The sequence below is a fragment of the Xenopus tropicalis genome, chromosome 2 (genome assembly GCF_000004195.4).
Source record: "Xenopus tropicalis strain Nigerian chromosome 2, UCB_Xtro_10.0, whole genome shotgun sequence".
Classification (NCBI taxonomy): domain Eukaryota; kingdom Metazoa; phylum Chordata; class Amphibia; order Anura; family Pipidae; genus Xenopus; species Xenopus tropicalis.
The window spans coordinates 54,004,463-54,027,214 of NC_030678.2; the positions used below are offsets into that span (position 1 = coordinate 54,004,463).

Here is a 22,752-nt window from a genome sequence, read left to right on the forward strand (position 1 = left end):
ATATTTAAATATTGAATAAACCCAATAGAATTGTTGTGCCCTAATAAGGGGTAATTATATCTTAGTTGGGATCAAGTGCAATGTACTGTTTTATTATTATTATTATTATTATTATTATTATTATAGAGAAAAAGGGAATCATTTTTAAAAATTTGAATTATTTGCTTATAATGGAGTCTATGGGAGATAGCCTTTCCGTAATTCGGAACTTTCTGGATAACAGGTTTCTGGATAAGGGATCCCATACCTGTACCAAGCCCACTTGAAATACAGGTATTGGATTCAATATCTGGAACGTTTGGCACCTAGTGTTTCCAGATAAGATTTTTCTGTAATAATAAACTATACCTTACAGCTACTAAAATACATTTAAACATTAAAAACCCCAGTTATTAAATCACTGAAAAATAAGTTTTGTTTGCTTAAAATACTACTTCTGTATTTTCTGGATAAACATTTTTTCCCCCGATAATTGTTGCAATATTATAGGTTTTTAAATGTGTACAGCCATATAATTTACGTTAACGCTATGTTTTGTGTTTTTAAAATACATTTTAAATGTTTCTTTTCAGATCACTTTTCAGTTACGTCATATCTTAAAGGCACGTTGTGACCCTGTCCCAGCAGCCAATGGGGCAGTAAGATTTCATTGTGACCCAACTTTTTGGGCAAAGAATGTTGTAAATTTAGGTAAGATTTAATTTATTTGTTTCGCATAGGTCTGCTAGAAAATTGCATTTCATTTGTTGAATAATTCTCCCATGTATTTCCTTTTAAAAAGGCATCAAAGATTTGTGTGTCTCGAGTATTTGTTCACTGCAGATTGATTGGTAGCTGCCATGCTGTTGGCACGGCAACAGCATTACATTATCCTACAGCAATTTCAAAAATATCTCTATTCAACCTTTTAAAGAAAAAAATACTAACCTTTTTTGACAGCTCATTCAGTTGGGCTTATGTTAAAAACAAAACCTAAAAATTATCTGAACTCTTCCCTCACGTTCTTTCATTTTGAAGTGATGGATTTTGGGGGTTGGTGTTAAATGGGAAGGAAGGGAAGGATACTGTCCCCTTAAATTTAATTTTAAAATTACATTTTAAATATCCATATCTTCTAAATTTATGAATTGAAAGGTTTGTGACCCTTAAACAGAAAGTTGTTGCTACACCAATGTCTAATGCTATATCAAAGGTAAATGTGCTTGTATTAAAGTGATACTGACACAAAAAAATGACTTTTCAAGTTATGAATCTACTTAAAAAGTTACCTAAAGGTCATGTTGATCTTTTTTCACTGTTAGGGTTGCTTTTGTATGTAATTGTTTCTTGAAGTTTATAAACCTGACTTTTTTGCCAACCTGACTGTCTCTTCTCCGCCTGTCAGTTATAGCTTCTAATAGTAACAGCCTACTGCTGCACAAATATGGCCACCCCCTCATAGAAGAACATAGGGGATCAGATAAGGAATGGAAAAGCATCAGCAAATACTTTTATGCCAAAATTTTAAAGCTCATGCAAAGACAATGTTATGATAGATGTCAAAAAGGTTTCATTTCTGGTGTCAGTATCTCTTTAACAGGTACTTTAGCACAACCTATTCTAATGAGGTATGTAGGATAACTGAATTTACAGAATTGTAGTGTAATGCAGATGTCTGTGTTAAAGTTTCATTGTACTTCGTCTTATTTACTTGTTCATTCAAGTTCCCTAATACAAACGCTTGGTTAGGTTCCATTCTCCCCTAGTAAGAATGAAAAACCTAAATAGAAGAAGTAAAACTACATATGCGGAACACTAAAAGAAAAGCACATATGCTTTTCCCCAAATCAACTTCCTTTAGAAAAAGTAAAGAGTGTTACATCCATTTTTATTTGTTGCTGTACTAGCAATATACAACTGCAGGCAGACTAATGAAAGAATACTTCTGGTTTTTAAAGTTTGGCGTTCTGGTTTAACTGCTCTGGGACAAGGTTCAGTCCATAGAGAGTCCTTTTGTATTTAAATGAACGGTAAAGCCCCAATATGACACAAGTAGATCGTGCAATGGAAATAAACAATAAAAATGGAGCTTGTGTAAATATGGATGGATGTGGCGCACCAATTAAATACGTGTTTTTACTGGTTTTACGCCAAGGTTTTACTGGTGTTGCACTCCTCAGTAGCTTCCAACAGTAGGTGAATGATGCCATTGCATGCATAATGTCACTTTAAATGGGCAGTATATGTCTTTTTTTAGGAACAAACTGACACATTGTTGTATTTTACTCCTGCTACCTCCCCCTGTAAATATAGTTATAATATTGATAATGAGCTCTGTATAAAAAATATTTTTCTTCCAACCCCCAGAATTCTTCATAATATTAACAACAACATAGCAGTAACATTCCAGATATCATAAGGCACTTAAAAAAAAAAAAAAACAGTTAATTAGGTAGTTCATAAGGTAGTGGATAAATTCAATATAGATGGGCACAATCCTTGTCTACCAGGTAGCTAGATATTCTGTTTCTAGCTGGTGCCTTTTTTATTATTTAACCCAGCAGAAGGAGGGAGATACCACATTCCCACTGGTCCCTCTACTGGCTCTTCAGTATTAGTCTAGTTTACTTTTTTTTCTGTACGCTGGATAGGCAGCTTCGGGAGTCTGGTAGTCTACTCCTTAGGCTTTTAGAATTTTCAACAGCACTGTGGGTCCCCTAATGGGTAGGTATATAACTTTGTGCTTTTAGAGGGTTCTTGTTTCTTTAAACACAAAGATAATGGTTTCATTCCTATGCTCTGATTTTCCCTGATGTTTTCTTTTTTTCTACTTTTGAGGATATGTATACTGATTTTTGTTTTTTTGATGTCCCATCCCCATTATCTGTTATCCTGAGTCATAGTGCTTGTAACTTTCCTTCTCCTTTTAACTGTTTTTGTACTAGCTTCTCTTTGCTTCTGTGACTTATTGCTAATAAATGCATGCCATAGATCAAATAGAAACCCTAGACCAGGGGTCCCCAACCTTTCTTACTCGTGACCCACAGTCAAATGTAAAAAGACTTGGAGAGCAACACAAGCATCATAAAAGTTCATGGAGGTGCCAAATAAGTGCTAAGATTGCTATTTGGTAGCCCCTGTTTAAACTGGCTCTGTTTGGAAATACACCTGGTTTTTATGAACCCAAAACTTGCCTCTAGGCCAGGAACTCCAGGCAAATGGGAGAAAAATCCAAGAGGTTGGTGAGCAACATGTTGCTTGCGAGCAACTGGTTGGGGAACATTGCCCCCTAGACAGTATAATCTATGGTTTTGGCGTTTTATGCTGACACCATATAATTTATGATTGTATTTAACACTTACAGATTAGAAAAAAAGTTATGTTCATTTAAGGTCAACTCCCATTTAGTGAGTTTCACAGTCTATTTGGTATTTAAATATTCATTATAATTGTGACATAACCCACTAAATAAATTATAAAATGTTTTTACTTTCCAAGGAGCCGGTCAGTGGGTAAGAGCAGTCAGTCTAAGCATATCACTGATCAGGAATGCATGGCTGGAGCTACAGTGCAGTTCCTGCAGTTCTTTATATATTTTTTTATATTGTTAGAGGTTTCAAAATGTAAAAACTATGTTTATGGTTACATTTTAATAGGGCTTTAGCAAGCTCTGAAGTAAATGCTAATCTAAAGAAATTCAGATAATTCTTCCTAAACCCTACTGTAAGTGTTGCCTTGTTATTTCTTCCCAGGTAACCTTGTAATCGAAAATAAGCCAACTGCTGGTTTTACTCCTAATGTCGTAGTTGGGCAAGTTCCCCAAGGAGTTAACCATGTAAACAAACCACCCGCACAAATTAATTTAGCTCAGCTCCGACTCCAGCATATGCAGCAGCAGGTGTATGCTCAAAAACAGCAGCAACTTCAAATGAGGATGGTCCAGCCACCTGTCCAGCATCAGAGACCACCTGCACCTCAAGTAATGCATCAACAGGCAAGTACAACCACTAAATATGGCAGTGATTTCGACCAGAATGATGTAAATGTCAGTAATTATTACACTTCTCAGTGCTGCTATCAGTTAGTTACACTGCTATCAGTTACTTAACACGTGGTAATACATGTATTTAAGTAGGCTGAATATCTGTTCTGCACTGGTAACCCTTAGTTGATTAATGGAACAAGTATTTTTTGTAAATGGTTCTACACAACCATAATTATTTTTTATAAGTAAAGGTAATTGTGTCCTTTTGCAGCCTCCAAGGTTAATAAGCATGCAGAATATGCCAAGGAATAATATGAACTGTGGCCCATTTCAAGCACATCAAATGAGAATGGCACAAAATGCAGCCCAGAATGCTTCCAGGATGCCTGGTATCCCTCGTCATAATGGACCCCAATACTCAATGATGCAGCCTCATCTCCAAAGACAAGTAAATATGATAATGATTTGTTTGGCACTGATAGCCAGTTTAGTGTGTTTTGAATACTCATGCAAAAGCAGGCTTTCGTTTTAGAGAAGACCTTAAAACATGAAGGTCAGTCAGTATAAATCGACTTGAAAACAGTTCAGTTTCTTGTTTTGCGCACATATATTGTCATGCTTTATGTAAAATTATGCATCAGTTAGCATCACAGACAATACTGGGATCTTTTGCTTAAATATAAAGCAAGACAACCGTCTGTGTTGCCATTTGGAGAACCAAATGAAACTGTTCATTATTTTTATAAATAACATTCCTTTATAAAACCCCTACATCCCCTAGAGTATTACCAAACAAATGTATTTATTCTCAATAGAGAGCCAGCACATTCATTATTTTTCTCAAATTGAAATCCACTTTTTCGACAGCCTAGCAAAGAAATATGGATTGTTCTTTTGCAAAATGTCGTTTGATTTGGCGCCATAAATTTGCATGATTTTTATTCTGAAAGATTCTGACTCCTTTGTAATAATTTATGATTATTTGGGGTTTGGAAGATGGAATATAGGTTTTTACCTTGCTATCTGGACCAACTTACAGGTTGGATCACAATACCTTTTCAGCTGCTTTTCTAGCTTGCAGCATTCTTTACAGCTTAGAGCCACAAGAGTTTGGGCAATAATTCCAAAAAATAGTGCTAAAAATGCAGTGAGAATCTCTTAATTCAATTTTAATGTTTCAGAAATAGCAAGGTGATAGGGATCGTATTCTCTTTTATATACAATTGGCATCCATAACTAAGGGGGAGATTTATTAACGCTCCAAGCATATTTACGCCAGTTTTTTCGCTCTTGCGCCACTTTTTCGTGCGCCCGCAAGACTTTTCTGTACGCTTGCACGAAAAATTCGGAAAGGTTCTGCTGCTGTTAACAATCGTTCGGTATGAAAATTTCGTGACTTTTGTATTGCCAATACAATATTATTGTGACTAATACGATTTTTTCGTATGCATTTTCATGATATCTGCGATCTTCAGAAATTATCGTATCCAATCCGAAGTTTTCCCATTCGGGATTCGAACTCATGTTTTAATGAATCGGCCCCTAAGTGTTTGGGCTTTGGTTGTGTGCAGTTGTTTGTGTTCTTATTTGACACGTGTCAAAGGCATGTGTAATACTGTTCCTTTTGAGCACCGCAGCCCTCTAAGTGTTGTCTTGTTGCGAATATTGTTTTGTCTTATTTATTTTTTTTTTAATATACTAATTACTCGTGGTCTTTTTCTTTATTTTTTTTTTATTCCAGCAGCATTCGAACCCAGGGCATGCTGGACCATTCCCAGTTGTTTCAGTACACAACAACACAATCAATCCAACTAGTCCTACAACCGCAACAATGGCAAATGCAAATCGTGGACCAACCAGCCCATCTGTTACATCTATAGAACTTATACCATCAGTAACAAACCCAGAAAATCTTCCCTCTCTTCCAGACATTCCACCAATTCAGGTAAATATGGCAACTGTAATGGACTTCCTCTGATGAAGCACCCAATGGTGCGAAACGCGTTAGGAGAGTGGGTACCATGAGGCATTGGGATGTACCTTTCCATTTGGTATAGTTTTGTTTTTTGATTTTTTGTGTTTAAATTCTGAGCCAATAAATGGTTGTGTATTTCACTGAACAATGTGTTTAATTAATGGACTTATTGGGCTAATTTTTAAATATATGTTCTAAATTGCACATGTGAAATTGCCATAAGCAACCAAACACCACTTGAACAGTGTGCTACATGTTGGAAAATGAAAGAAAAGAACAGACTGTATATCCGCTGATAATATATGTTTCATAAGACTAGAGGGATTAGAAATTATTGATCAGAAGAACTAAGGATTATTAAAACTGTATAACACTAGTAATGTAAAAACCATAATTAGTTAAGCATTGTGAAATTTATTCTAAAAGTCATCATGTATTTTTTATTACTTTGTATTTCTATCATGCACAAAGGTTTTTTTAGTATTTGAGCAACGCCATAAGAGCTGAATGTAGTTTTCAAAGAACTGTTCAATGTAAAAATAAAATTGGGTAAATAGGCAGTGCAAAATAAAAATTGTTTTCAATGTACATTTTCTATGTTGAATTTTATGCATTTTATTTGAAGCTAGTAATATATTCGACCCTCAGGGGAGTTCACAGCTGCCATTTTATATATTTTAGCTTGAAAAATGTTTGCTTACACAGTACAGAAATCTGCAAACAAGTTGTGGAGTGTGCATGCATCCAACAGTGTGACCCAGGGGAAATAAAATGTCCACTTTAAACTTAAAAAAAAAAAGTGAAGTGCTATCCATTGGTTTGTAAGATATTGATTAAAGTCGCTGGTTGTGTTTAGGATATGAGGCAGAGATCATTATTTTAATTGTATTAATAATTAAAAGTAATTGTATAAATTATTTTGAGTAGGAAATGTAACTCTCGTAATTCATATTAATAACACATGCATTGTAGATGTATGGTCAGCACTTTATTAGCTTAACAGGTGTTTCCTATTTTTTATTTTCCACTTTTCAGCTGGAAGATGCAGGCTCTAGCACCTTAGACAATCTATTGAGTAGATATATTTCAATGGGACATCAGCTACCACAACCAACAAGCACTATGAATCCCTCCCCTGCTCCTTCTGCAATGTCTCCGGGATCTACAGGTATTATTTGGTCCTGTTTTCTTATTTTGTGATTCAGGTTAAATCATATACGTAGTGGACAATTACTTTTGATTATTTTAAATGCCTTGTTACACCATTGATAACATAAGATGTAATTGGTGCACGGGGTTTTAGAAGAAAAATGTGACTTTCTGTTAACAGATGCACTTGAAATGTGTTCCCACTTGCCATGTACACGGTGATGCTAAGAATCTGTACTGTTCCTGTTCTCAGGCTTGTCCAATTCACACACACCAGTGAGGCCTCCCAGTACATCAAGTACAGGCAGTAGAGGAAGGTGAGTGATTTATATTTGTCCTAGTAATGTATGAGTAGAGTGTCTTTAGGCAAAACAATAAATGCTTAATGATAAAGGTTCAGTAACACCCAGAAATGAAAATACTGCATATTCATTTGTACACAGTGTTTATTAAATACCCTGTTTTTACTATTCTTCATTACTTTTAATATATATATATATATATATTATATTTAAAATACCTTCTGTAAGTAATATGTAAATACGTTTAGAAAATAGTGGACCTTAGATTGAATGAGATTAAAGAGACTTGCAGATATCAAACCAATATCATCAGTTTATTAAAAGAGCGGTCTTCTGCTCTAAAGTAAAAAAAAACAAAACCATATACTAGTTATTTAACAGTATGCCATTTAAAATACATTTATTTTAGTACTACTGGTACTATTAACACAGTTAGAACCCTGTTAATGTACATTGTATGAACTTCAAAAACCCCCTTTAAAACCTAAAACCTTTAAAAATGTAGCCTCACTACTGAGTTGTGTATGTAAATGTTTCATTAGCAAATATACTCACAACTAATTAAAGTTGCAGTCCCTCTTGAAATTAACTTTTTGTTTGATGTAGGCAGCAATATTTATAACCAATCTGGAGGTTAGTTGGTTAAAATATTACAATTTTTTGCTCTGCAACTTTCAGGCTTGATACTTCAACTGCTATCTAGTTGCTACAACTTAACTAGCAATCATACAATAATGTGGAAGTCAAATAGGAGATCAAATAGGCAGTTAAAAATATAATAAAACAAACATTGAACCCTCAGTAAATCAGGGACCCCCAACAACACTATTTCACACATTTATAAAAGCATTTTTAGTTGAAATATATAAACATGCATAACAGAACACTAATAATTTTAACAAAACATACAAAATAAAGAACACAATTTGGAAAGTTACTTAGAATGTTGACGTAACATACTACTGGTTGGTGAACATCTCTTTTAAGCCACATCTAAATCCCTCTTGGTTTGTTAAAGGCTTTGAGATACATAAGTTATTCAGATATTCAAGTTAAATCCCAGTGTTATGGGATCACTGAGTTAGACGATTAATACAACAACTAGAGTATATTGTCTGCACACTTTAACATCATATGTGTAAAAACTGTGCTTATGCATTTCTATGTAAGCACTCTTTCAAAAGAAGGACATATCTAACTCCTGCATTGGTATATTGGGCCTTCTAAACCACTAGTTTTTGCTAATAGATTGCTGGTGGGAGAGTCTGTGTTAGGTAAAGTGGTTTGATGCACAATGCCAGATTACTGTAGATTTAGCCATCTCCAGCTACATTTTTGATTTATAGATCAGTTTGTGGAATAAAACATTTATGTTTGAGATAATCTGCCAAGCAGGAGGACCAATTGTGTATTCCTCAGACTGATTGGTATATGCACTGTCTGTTAAAACTGCACAATTTTGCCACAGATTATCAGAAACCATGTTGCAAAATCACTTGAAAATAATCCCGTGGGTGAAATGCATAGTATGTAGCATTTGCACAATAAAAAAAGTAATGTTTGGTTATTTAATAAAATTATTTATTCAGTATATTGAAATAACCATTTCAAACTGTTGCTGTATTTCTTTGAACACATGGGAACATCCTGTTACTTACCAATAACAACAGGTTTAAAAACCTACTGGGCAGTATGCTTCTGGCTTTGTTCTGAAATATGGCAACGCAGTCTTGTGCTTTGCCATAGCTTTGCTTGGAGTTTAATGCTGACAGGGTATGTTTATTTTTTATTGCACTTGTTTTACAGCTGTGGTTCAAGTGGACGAACAATTGAAAGAAACTCTGCCTTTAAATCTGAATCTGTCAAGGTTAAACAAGAACCTGGAACAGAGGAGGATGTGTGTAGTTTCTCAGGACCAGTAAAGCAGGAAAAGGCTGAAGATGGCAGGAGGAGTGCATGCATGGTAACTGAAAGTACATTTATTTCTATCAGTAATATTCCTGTCTTATGAGGATGCTATGCTTTCTGCTGTTTTCCGCTTTGTATCTGTCTTCTGAAAATATTAAATTATTTAGAGTCATAGCTATTTCCACTTTTCCTTAGTTTCTTACTTTCCTCCCATTCCCTCCACATCAAGTATGGGAAACCTAATAAAAGAAGCCAACAGTGCTTTGAATACGAATAAGTCCATGAAAGAAAAATTTATTTAAATGCCAGTAATAATTATCTGTTAACGATGCAGCTTTCATAAATGGCAGCATATTAAAATGAAAAAAATATCTTATGGTGTATTTACTCATTGAAGAAGCCAGGTTACAAAGATTCTTTATTTTGATTTTTTATTTGTTTCTCTAAGTAGTGTAATACAGGTATGGGATCCCTTATCCAGAAAGCTCCGAATTACGGAAGGCCCGTCTCCCATAGACACCATTTCAATCAAATAATTCAGAATTTTAAAACCGATTTCCATTTTCTTTGTAGTAATAAAACAGTACCTTGGAATTGATCCCAACTAAGATATAAATAATCCTTATTGGATGCAAAACAGTCCCATAGGGTTTAATGTTTTATTGATTCTTTAGTAGACTTAAGGTATGGAGATCCAAATTATGGAAAGTCCCCTTATCCGGAATACCCTTGGTCCTGAGCATTCTGGATAACGGGTCCTATACCTGTACTTCAATTCTTGAAGGCATAAATTAGCTTGCAGGTTCAGCCTACCATAAAACTCTTGTTTATCATTTGCCTGCAGTCTGCTGCCAAAGCCCTATACAGGTATGGGATCTGCCTTCCAGAAACCCACTATGCAGAAAGCTCTGAATTACAGGAACGCCATCTGCCATTGCTTTAACCAAATGATTTTCGTTTTCTCTAAAATAATGAAACAGTACCTTGTACTTGATCCCAACTAAGTTAAAATGAATCCTTATTGAAAGTAAACCAGTCCTATTGGGTTTTATTAATGATTTTTTTTGGTAGACTTAAGGTACGGAGATGCAAATTACAGAAACATTATCTTTATCCAGAGTTCTCAGGACCTAGTTTTTCGAGATAGCAGGTCCCATACCTGTACTAGAGTTTTAATAATCTTAAATGAAACCTACAAAGTGGGTGGAATCTAATTTCAGAGGATGGAATAAGCCATGAATCATTATGCAGAAATGGCATTAGTTGAAAATTGCATTTGCTCTGACATATATTCCAATACATGCTCACATACAAATCAATAAAACAGGTATTTTTCTTTTAGCTGAGCAGCCCAGAAAGCAGTCTGACACCTCCACTCACCACCAATGTGCACCTTGAAACTGATCTGGAGTCACTGGCCGCTTTGGAAAATCACGTGAAAACCGAACCAAACAGCACAAGCCAAAGCTGCAAACAGTCATCTCATGTTGGCCTTGTAAATGGGAAATCCCCTGTACGGAGTTCAATGCACCGGTCACCTAGAGGAAATGGTGGTGATGGTTCTAACAAAGATGATGACCCCAATGAGGATTGGTGTGCAGTGTGCCAAAATGGAGGAGACCTCTTATGTTGTGAAAAGTGCCCTAAAGTTTTTCACCTTACTTGTCATGTACCCACGCTGCTTAGTTTTCCCAGGTACATTGAATGAACATATTTGTTTACTTTACTGTTCAGACTGCATTAAAAAAAGAAAACCTTCCCCTTATTAGCCACAAGTTTACATTCCCTGATTTTAAGTTTTCCCTAGTTTTACACCATTTTATTGTGGTCCCACCAATAGATAATGCATTTCCCTGGTCTTAGATTTTGCACCATTTTTTTTTTTGGTCTCTGGAAAAAATGTAAAAGGGGGTTCTATTCTACCAAATTTCAAGCAGTTAAGATAAGTAATGTTAGTCTCCTTGAACAATATTTTCTATGCATTAATAGCCATTCTTTGATTTTGATTTCCACATTTTACACCGTGTTTTTTTTTGTATTTTTTTATAACATTTTCCTGGATTTTACACCTACAGTTCAACTGTTGGTGTAATTCTATGTATGACACTTGTTTCAGAATGCTGCTGTGGGTGGAGACAATATCTGTAGCCTTCATTTGCGATCATGGTTCAGTGCTCTGTGTTGGATAGGCTAGAATATTATGCAAAGCAAGACTTAATTGTCTTTACTTTGCTATCAGCAATGGGATATTGGAGGCTCTATATTTTTCCCTGTTCTCTGCTAGTCAAGATGCTCATAGTTCCCTGCTAGTCCAGCTGCCTCATGATCCCTGTTTAATGTTACTTGTGAAGCCTAAGGTTTAAAGTAATAATAATACCAATAGATTGCATTGCAAGCATTTATTTCTGTAATGCCTTTGCTGGTGCTGACATACACTAGGTATTGCTATTAGAGCTCAGCATATTACAGCTAAGCATTGGTCTTAAGCTGTTTACATGAGAAAGCTCTCTTCCCCCATATCGATAGAGAAGCTGAGGCAAAACTTTTTCATTTAGAAGATTAGCTCATCTTTTGGATTAAGCCAAGCTCCTATGTGCACTAGAGTACTTTTCATCTGTTGCCAAGCAACCATTTCTGCAAACTTTTTGTAAATCATTGATCATGAATGTCTGTCACTTTGTATTTTTGCTCACCTTGTTGAGATGTAATTGTCAGCCTAGTCTGGTAAAAGCATTATTAACAGTAGGTGATAGGATATGCTAAATCAAGCAGACTATATAGTAGACTCAAGTAGACCACTTCCATGAGGTTAGATGCAGCTTCTTAATAAACCCATACAATTCTTCAGAACCTTAGATATGAGTTTTTAGACTTTACACTGACTGACAGTTGCCAGGATTTATTGTATGACATATGTACTAGTTTTTTTTTTTAGATACATTATGGAGTAGTGTTTGTGTTGACTGCAGAATTATTTTTACTAATTTCTGCACAAGAAAAAGCTATATCTGAGAATTGCACTATTCCAAAGTAAAATGGACAGTATAAGCCATTTTGAGCTTGGACTCAATGAATAGGGTTTTCACTACAACTAACATTACTTCTTGCGTATTGAAAAAAAAAAAAAAAATGTTTTTCAAGGAAATGAAGCCAGTTTCATTCCCAGTTCTGTCAAGAAAAGGATAAGCTGATAAACCCTTTTGTATTATGGCAAATTGGAGCTTGGTGATGAAAGGGCTTGTTAATTCCTCTTCCTCTCCCTTTAAACAAATTACCCTGTTTATTGTAGGACAGGATTAGTAAGTGACACAACGTTCCCTCTAATTCCTTCTCGGCTATGTGCTGCAAAAAATTTCTTGTGTGTGTGGGTTTTAAGATTTGCTCAGGTCATAATAAATACAAAATTAAGTGTTTTCACACAAAATTCTTTGTACTCATCACAATTTGTTTTGCCATTAGTGCTTTATAATAGCAAATGTTTGGAAAGGTTTAGGAAGGTTTTTTTCCCAATTAAAAGTAGGTAAAATTTAATTTTTAGCACAAGTCTTATTTATTGTACTTATTTTGAGCAGAGTTTTTTTAGTTGTATACTGCCCGCTTTGGAAAACAAAAACATCATCAAGATTGCTTTGTTAGATTTCTTAATATTCAGATATTCATTACAGACATTTGTAAAATAGCTTTGGGTAATATAAAGAAAATACTGCTTTCAGTGCAGTGTAACAAATGACTTCAAAACCTTTTGAATATTTGAATAGTACAGTATACCAGTACATAAAAAGTTAAAAAACAAAAAACCACCCATTTGCGCAAATGAGAGAGTTTGTAACGAAAGGTAAACTATATCGTCTCCTTCCATTCAGTTGTTTATTCTTCTTGGTCTGTATTTGGTCTTTGTGTTACAAAGCAACCTCACTCATTACTTACTACTTAGAAGGAATTATGTACCTACTGCTACTTTATGTACCTAGCAAACTACAGTAGGTAAATAAGTGGCTCTTACCAGCAGGATAATCTAATAGATGTTTTGTTTCTCTTCAGTGGTGAATGGATTTGTACGTTCTGCAGAGATCTGAATAAACCTGAAGTTGAGTATGACTGTGATAATTCTCAGCACAGTAAGAAAGGGAAAACTGTGCAAGGCTTAAGTCCTGTAGACCAAATGGTATGTACCATATTCTGAGGTGCTGTGCAGTATGGCTCTAAATAATATAGTTGTCATTGTGAACAACCATAGTTAGCCCTTAACTTCAGGCAAATGTTATGGGCCATATTGCAACTCCTGGGCGTACCCATGTGTTCCATGGGTTTTTAGGGTACCTCTCTGTTTACTTTGTGCAAAGGTTTAACCTTACAAAGTATTAAGTTTTATTACTGTGCATCTACAGTAAAGTATTTGGTATGTCTTCAGTTGCATGTTAACAGGCTACACTGGTTTCTATGCAGCTATGATGAATACACCAATTTTAACTGCTTATTTGCCATTTATCTTTTGGTTTTTTAATCCAGTTTAAGAGTGGCCTAGAAATTCTTTACCAAGCTTAATTTTATTTGTCAAATGTTATTTTTACATCTGTTGTTTTTTACTGCAATCATTGTTGCTGTCTCTCATTTAATACAGGACACCTATGACTATTGTTATGCAGTGTAACATTTTTTTTGTAGAATAACTTTTGTGTGTCTTTATGCCAATCGTCTGTGCACAGAAGATCTGTGCCTTCAAAGATGCCCCAGTAGCTCCCCATCTTTTAAGCCGATTCACTGCACATGCTCTGTGCTGCTGTCATTTATTGAGCTTAGGGACTGACACACAATATACGTATATACATAATATAAATGTCACGATTTAAGGCTGATTAGTAATTCATTCAGGTTATGTGGCAGATTTTAATCAGATTTATAGCATCAATTTATATGACTGACCAATCTAATTTTCTGATTGATAATTTGAAATGACCCCTAAACTCAGCTTCTCAGCAGTTACTCAGAGCCCACTGAGCATGTGCGCTTTCCCAGACAGTTCTAACAGAATCCAAGATGGAAAACTGCGGTGACAACTCTAAAGACCTATATCATTACTACTATAGAGATGCTGAAACAGTTAGTTTATTAAATAAAACATAGCATTTCTAGCCATATTCACCTTTAGGATTTAGTTTTCCTTTAAGCTCAGTTCATGGCTCTGTGCAAGCCTATCAAGTTTTTTACCATTATTGTATTTAATTAAATTTTGTAATTCTATTAAATTTTACAGACAGCATTTCAGATTTGGGTAGATAGTGTTCTCCTAAAATCTGCCAAACCCTGACTTGTCCATCAGACTGCCAGATGAGGAAGCACAGTCACTCCAGTGCTCCAGAATTCAAAGGCATTGAACTTTATACTGATTAAACTGGCTCTTGCCATTGTGCATAGTGATGTTGAGTTTATAACTGTCTGATCAACCTCAAATACCCTGTGCTTCCAATAAATAGTTCTTATGCTGACATTGCTTCCATAAATCCTTAAGAACCTAGTTAAGTGCTTAATCTGAGAAGATGCGATTTTATGAGAAACCGAATGGTTCTAGATATATAGTTTATGTTGATGCTATGTGATTTCATCTTTCTTTCTGGAACTGTGGAGTGGGCTTGCCTTAATCAAACCCTGTAGCTTTTTTGCACAATAGAATGTTCACAAAGACAAAGGAAGAAATTAATAAATAAATCCACTTTAGAATGCTAACATATAATTTAATAGTGCTTTTTCTTATGTTAACAACATATATGTAAAATGAAACCAGGATTGGTTTGCTGTTTTAAAATGTTTTTTTCTAAATTATTTCAAAAGCAGTAGTTTTTCCTCTGAGCAGGCTATTTATAATACTCATTATTTAGCAATGTTGCCCTTATGTGCAGTTGTAACACTGTTTTTGTATGGTATAATTTTTCTGATTTCAAATTTATTTATTTTTTTCATTTTTGAACATATTATAGAAATAGGTGCAGAAACACTGTGCAGTAATGGTTTGGGGGTTCTTATTTTATGTTTATGTGTTAGTCCTTTTAGTGCTGATTTAGCCTCTTTTTTTTTTTTATTTTTTTTTTTATGGTCTCTTACAAAGAAATGTGAGCGGCTTCTACTTTATCTCTACTGTCATGAACTGAGCATTGAATTTCAGGAGCCTGTGCCAGCATCGGTACGTAGAAAAAATATTATTTTCCCCAAAAATGATTAACTGTTAATTAAAAATCTTTTTCAAAATGTCTTAAATTAATGGCCTTAAAGGCAAAAGTGGTGCCACACCTACAGAGCCTTTAAAAAGCAGGATTTTGTCGCACAGCTTGTTCTGGTATTTTTTTATGAAAAAGTTCCAGCTGTAATGGGGCCAAAGATAATAACTTCAAAGCACGGCTATGCAACCTACCGCTCCACAGCTGCTCCTTGACAGCAGCCTTCGGCATTCATTGATGTGCACCTGGAGCAATGTGCACTTCTTTACCACAAATCTCAAAAGAACTCAGTGGGAGGATATACTTAATGCTCCCTATAGGACAGAGAATAGCAATTCCCTTTTCTGGTATAGAAAAAATGTACTACAGAGGGAATTCTACTTCCCCGTCCCACCTGCTGAGGCCTGTACAAATGGAGCACTGTAGCAAGTGGAGCTTGTAGCTTGAGTACTATTTAATATAACTTTTTGAATATGTTTGCACTCAACAATCAAAACAATACTTGCAAAGTTATATAATGGCAACTGCAATGTAGATAAGTTAAAGTACCATTTCTTTTTTTATGTGGCATAATCAGCTTTCTCATTTGGGCTGATTCCTAAAAACTGAATTCCTATCACCATATGTCACAATATATCCTTATATTTTTTTCAGTAACAGGGATTTTACTTTAGTTTTTGTAATCCTTAAGTGGCTAAATTATGATTCCTACAAACAGGCTACAGTTTAATACATGATAAATCTATATATGGCCTTAAATTAACCTTGACATTTAATAACGTGCCACTCTTACATTTATGCTAATGTTTAGAAACCCCAAAATTTTAAATTTATATTACTTTAAATATTAAATATTTTATGTGTTGTAAAATATATGCTTTTGATTTTCTTATTTATGGTGCACCCTTTCTACTATACACTGGTTTAACTTTGCTGTGCTATGTTTTTATTTTATGAGTACCTGACATTTCCATGTTCTGGGTTTTTTTTTTTCCTTTGCAGATACCAAATTACTACAAAATAATTAAGAAGCCAATGGATCTTTCTACTGTGAAAAAGAAGCTACAGAAGAAACATTCACAACACTATCAAACGCCAGAAGATTTTGTTGCAGATGTCAGGCTAATATTTAAGAACTGCGAAAGGTTCAATGAAGTATGTTGATCTTCTTAATTTAAAGTTAATGTCTGCAGCATAAATAATATATATAATTTTAATTTAGAAATAAATAAAAAATTGATCTGAGTTAATGCAGAACCCCTTCCTTCCCCATCAAATTTTTCTGTCCAGTGGCTTTTCAGATCACTTTTAATTTATTTGTGCCATGTATTTTACAAAGCAAACAAAGGTTGCAGAGACTGATTAACTGTATTTATATGCAGCCTGTTTACAATACTATATAGATTACCATGTAACATGGAAAAGTCAAATCTGTGGAGCTGATACTGTGATACTTGAATATCATTGCTGCAGATTTTATGATCTGTCGCACATAAAGGGGTAAGCAGTTCATGCAACTCTTTACTCAGTCTAAATTATTGTGCTAAAATGAACAGTCACTCCATGCAACTATAAATCCAAACACAAAAGTGTTTATCAACATTATTAGAACTGTTAAAAAAGAGTTTTTTTCCATGTGAATATCAATATATAAAACTGTGTGTGTAGCATTTATCAACGAAAAGCAGTACAGGTATGGGATCCCTTATCCAGAAACCCATTATCCAGGAAGCTCCAAATTACAGAAAGGCCATCTTCCATAGACCCCATTATAAGCAAAAAAATTCTAATTTTAAAAAATAATTTCCTTTTTCTCTGTAATAATAAAACAGTTCCTTGTACTTGATCCCAACTAAGATATAATTATTCCTTATTGGACGCAAAACAGTCCTATTGGGTTTATTCAATATTGAAATGATTTTTAGCAGACTTAAGTTATGGAGATCCAAATTACGGAAAAATCCTTTATCCGGAAAACCCCAGGTCCCGAGCATTCTGGATAACAGGTCCCATACCTGTAGTTGTTGGTTATTGCTTATTTATTGTGCTAAAATCTTATTAGATTTTTATTTCTATCTCACTTTTCCAAAAACTTTGGCAGTCATAATAATGATGATGATAAGACAGCTTTGGCATTCAGGTAGAATATCTTTCATTGCTGGAATGTTATCTCATGGCAGAACATCAATTTCTGTTAGATCTTTTCTCAAATTTTCATTAGAGCATAACAGAATGGATGTGACATGACAGTACAGGACTGCTCATGCTGAGGGTCATGACTCCATATTGGGGCCTGGTTATTCAGGAGAAGCATTTGGATCATTCACATAAAAAAAGCTTATTGTGATAGAAAACAGTTATAGAGAGCAGCACTGGTCTTTAAAATATAAGAATGATTATTATGGTTACCTTAATTTTTAACTACAATTTTTGAATGACTTTTAATATATTAGCCATCCTATTCTGCCAAAACTGGAGGTTTTTTATTTATTTATGTTTTGTATTTATTACATTTCTGCCAAGGCTACTGGTGTGGAAGGAAGCATTTTCATTGCTGTAATCCACCTCACATGGGTGGATTACATGGGGGGGGGGGGGTGAACCACTGTGTGTGCCACTGACCTATGGCCTCTGTCCTATTCATCTTCAATTCAGGTGTCTGGAATGCTGTTTGGTGCTAGGGTAATTAAGCTAAACACTAAAAAACTGAAGTAGAAAACTGCTCTCACACTAAAACTCCATTTTAAGGTGACCTACCCTTAACTAGTACCTTCTAGTTACTCTATATTTCAAATTGTATTATTTATCATTTCCCCAAGCAATGTATAAAGAAATGATTTGGATATCCAAATAGTCCTCCAGCTACTTCTCCCAGCTTTATTGACGGCCCAATACTGATGGCATTAATAATGTGTTATCATTGCTGATATATTACATAATTTCAAATACAGGCTTGTCTTACTAATCTCTTCAGCAATGAAACTATTTTTCTTGGTGATATATCCTCCCTTGCCTGTGGGTTTTTTAATTGCCTGTTTATTTACTCGGTAGGGTAGGAAACAGTTGGGGTTTATGTGACATATCAAGCTAGTCCTTCATGTATGTATGTATGTATGTATATCTTTATTTATAAAGCGCTACTTATGTACGCAGTGCTGTACAGTAGAATACGTTAATTCAAACAGGGTGTTAAGATAATAGATATTAAATGCCCCGTAGAGCTTACAATCTATATGGGAGGGTAACTAACAGACACAAATAGGCAAATATAAGTGCTGTAGGTCACAGTGGATGGCACTACAATATAAGTTCATCATTCGGACAGCAGGTATCTGCTAGAGCAGTGGTTGTCTGTCTTATATTAGTCAAGCCTTATATTTTGCCTGGGCACATCATTGCTTATAACAAGGGTTGCAAGCATATGCAAATTTCTTTGGTTTAGTGTGCCTTGTCTTTGGGGACTCTGTATGACTTATCATTATTCCATTCTGAATCCTCCTTTTCTATACCCAAACTAATTGGTCCCAACTAACATGATAACTATGATTCTCATAGGCTGCTTGACATGGCCTCTTGAGGTTAGATTGCCTTTATACTTTGATATATTGCAATTTTGGCAGATTTCAAAATGCTGTCATTTTTTGTGGGTTTAAGTAATTAGTAACTTAGATCTAAATGTTGCAATATTTTGTTACTCTGCATAATGCTGTGAGGGAGCATAATCCCACACACTGCTTGGAGGAAAAATTGCGTATTGGAGTTCAAAAGGTCCTTACAAGTTAATGAAATTAATTAATTAACTTTTCTTTCCAGGTCATGTTTCATGTATTTATATGTGAAGAAAAGTGTGTGAAAAAAACGTTTTTGCACCAATCCCTGGTTTTAGCTAGTACATACGTTTTGTGACAATTAAGTGAAATGTTAAATCTAGTTCTTGATAGCTGTCAGGTCTGCCTAATGTGTGAGATGACAAGTGAAGCAGTAGATATGTCACATGAATAAGAACCAATGCTCTGCAGCTGTAAACCTGTAATTTTCCAGCCACCAAATGGCACATCCTGCCTAACTGCAGATTCTTTGTTACTGCTCATTTATCAAGTGTAAATCACCTGAATCCATAAATACTAAAGAAAACTTAAAGAAACTACCCTTATGGGAAAAAATATTTGGAAAATTAGTACAATACACTTTTGTATTGCTATGTTTGAATATAACTACCCACATTTAAGACCTGAATAGCACTCCTTCTCTGTTCAGAAGGGTTTTACCAGTTACTTTTTTTTACATTTTGATGCAATCTGGTCATAACTTTTCCCCATGTTATGACCTTATTTGGTCTTAAACCCGACTTATGAAGCCTAGAAAATATTGAATTTATTTTTTTTTTTGACTCTGGTGTCCTTTTTAGATGATGAAAGTTGTTCAAGTTTATGCAGAAACACAAGAAATTAATCTACAGGTAAGCTTCCAAAAACATGCAAACTTGGCAAAGCTCTGTGCATAACCTAAGTTAACTCTCCTTTTCTTTTTCCCACAGAATGACTCAGAAGTTGCCCAAGCAGGGAAGGCTGTTGCAATATATTTTGAGGACAAACTTCCTGAAATCTACCCGGACAGGACCTTCCAGCCGTTGCCAGAGTTTGAACCAGAGGATGATGATGGAGATGTAACAGAGGATTCAGATGACGATGATTTTGTTCAACCTCGTAGAAAACGACTGAAGTCAGACGAGAGACCGGTGCATATAAAGTGATAAGAGCACGGAACTCTAAAGATTTTGTGTAGAGACTAAACAAATTTAAAAAGAACTTATTTAAATGTTTCCGGAATATCATCACTCCTGCATCAGCCATCTTCATGAAGAATTTGGCAGCTTTTAGACAGTATTAGATCAACAAATATTTGTACAGATAAAGAGCAATCTTTCAAGAAAAGAATTGGGGAAATTTGTCACTTTTTTTTTTTTTTAGGACTGATGGACTCCTGACCTGGGGAGCAATTCTTGTGTTTTCTCAATTAGGACTTTGTGAATGTTAAAGACAGTCTTTGTTTTTGTTTTGTTTTTTTTCTCCCCCCCAGCAGTTCTTTGTACAGATGTATAAGTGAACTCGGTGATTGTGTTTCTTGTTGATCTTTCTTTGTTGAACATTGGACCATTACCTTCAGTTTACTGTAATATATTTCCTTTCCCTGCCAATGAACTGCTCTAAGCTTGATGGCAAAAATGGTACATTAAGTGTACTTTGAAATGGCTTCATCATTCTTCTTTACAGCGTTTTTTTTTAATTATTTTTGAGCTTTTACATTTCTTGATTGATTATCGGGATTGGATTGTCCTTCAAGACTTTGAAATATATTTATATATTTTGTGAAGGAATCGGTTTATCATGGTCAAAACTATAGTAACTTGCTTTGTAAATAGAAGGAAGCTTCTCTGTGTTCATATATTCATTATGCATTAATTTGGGCAACAGGTTGTCAACTTTTACTGTTGTCTTGCATCTGACATGAGGAAAAATAAATGAATATCTGGTTAAATATTTTTGATTTTTATCCTATTTGCAACAGTGGAATCATATTAGGGAATTAAATTGACCTACAATACATGAGAGAACTGTGAATTCTCAACCAGTCTTCCGTATCCTTTTTTAAATTCATATCAAATGTATGTTTTTGCTATGCTCACTTTGTCTTATTTGTATATAGAACTTCTGGTCACATGGCAATAGCTTATTTTTAATTGGTCTAAATTGAGTGTGTATTTTTACAAATGTTTCTGATGGAACTGGTTGACATTCTAAAAAAAAAAAAAACCTAAAACCACTTTAGTGAAAGGTCTTCTAGAAGAAACTTAATAAATCCATTCATCATTTTAATGAAAAAGCACTTAGCCCTCCTGTCACGTGCCTAATGTGTTTATTAATCTAATCTTAATCTTCTTTTGCAATTTTATCATATCAGTTGTTAAAATCTACACAGTTAAAATAAGACTGAGATAATAAAATCCTCCAGATGTTCATGTCTAATGCTTAATGGTCTCCATATTGCAGGGGCTTAACTCCAGGGACACCCCGCTAAAAAAATTTTAAGCCACCCACACAAAATTGTTTGTGACACTCAAGTACAAAATTCTGGTCCCCCCACATCTCTGCTATGCCATTTCTTGCAGGCCCCACTAATACCTTGGTATCCCCCTCCCCCCCCAGGGTTTTCAACCTCTGTAGTTACGCCACTGCCATCTGGCCTATGTTCCCTCTAGGCTGTGTGCTCGTGTGTGTGCACAAATTGTGAGGCCAGCGCGCATTGTGGTGGGAAAACACAATTTTACATTTATTCACACCCAACGAACACGGTATTAGAGGGAACATTGAATCTGGCATCTGGTTTTGTTCTGTTTATGATTTTTTTTTTTTTTTTTTGTGGGTGGCATCATACTTTTTAATTAGTTCTTATTTTATTTGCGTGATTTTACAGCATTTTTTACCAAATGCATTGTTAGTGATTTAATTGCACAGTGCAACCAATGGTATTGGTATTTTGATCTCACAGTGCAATGGTTTTTTTTTTTTTTATTGCTATAATTGGTTTTACTGGATTTTGGTGAAATTTTAGCATTTTACATTATTATAGTTATTACTTTTGTTTTCCCTAGAAAAAACTGCAATATTTGCAAGCCACAAGGTTTTAGGTTTCTATACCTGTTAGTTATCAAATTGTTCACTGGACCCTTGGCATCATATATAGGATGTTATGTTAAGTATTTAAACTGGGAAATAAATTGCCGTAAAATGCAAGGTTTTTAGAAATGTTTTTAGAAAATTAATGAAAACCACCTTACTTTAAGTAGTCCGTGTATGTTTTTTCAAAAATATAGGGGTTTCTGGGGCGAATGTACCTTTTGATGCATGTTCCATACATAAAATGTAAGCAATTTGTCAATTTTGCAGCCATAGATGTGACAGCCATGGCTATATGTATGAATTACAATAAAGTTATGACCATAGGCAGTATAGCACTTCAGACAGGAGCATTAGCCAGTTTTTTTGTCTATTGTATGAAAACGCCAGTGATTTAGCAGTTTCTATAACTGCCAGAGCCTTACTATAGCCTTTACGATAGATGGTTACATTGCTATTGTAATTCCCTTTCAACTACAGACCAAGACAATTTGCAGAATTGCAGGCGCTGTAGGAATTTCTGACTTAAAGGGCACCTATCACCCTAAAATTGAGATGACCAGAG

General features: G+C 34.9%; 1 protein-coding gene across 6 annotated transcripts in view; it reads left to right on the forward strand.

Moving 5' to 3' along the window:
• The window catches only part of trim33 (tripartite motif containing 33), a 72,254-nt gene extending 51,204 nt beyond the window's left edge, over nt 1-21,050 (forward strand). Inside the window, exons 8-20 of one of the 6 annotated variants that reach the window (NR_164678.1) lie at nt 573-690; nt 3,732-3,973; nt 4,236-4,412; nt 5,706-5,909; nt 6,975-7,107; nt 7,270-7,405; nt 9,197-9,353; nt 10,641-10,993; nt 13,340-13,463; nt 15,402-15,476; nt 16,513-16,665; nt 19,919-19,969; nt 20,048-21,048. Coding sequence is in view for 5 of the 6 variants with exons in the window: in XM_012964153.3 (XP_012819607.2) it covers nt 573-690; nt 3,732-3,973; nt 4,236-4,412; nt 5,706-5,909; nt 6,975-7,107; nt 7,342-7,405; nt 9,197-9,353; nt 10,641-10,993; nt 13,340-13,463; nt 15,402-15,476; nt 16,513-16,665; nt 19,919-19,969; nt 20,048-20,263 (2,067 nt within the window). In the remaining variant the exon portion in view is untranslated. Of the gene's footprint in view, nt 1-572; nt 691-3,731; nt 3,974-4,235; nt 4,413-5,705; nt 5,910-6,974; nt 7,108-7,269; nt 7,406-9,196; nt 9,354-10,640; nt 10,994-13,339; nt 13,464-15,401; nt 15,477-16,512; nt 16,666-19,905; nt 19,970-20,047 lie in introns of all 6 variants that reach the window. The other 5 variants (XM_018091318.2, XM_012964153.3, NM_001375307.1 and 2 more) reach the window with 5 other exon arrangements.
• Nucleotides 21,051-22,752: the final 1,702 nt, after the last annotated feature.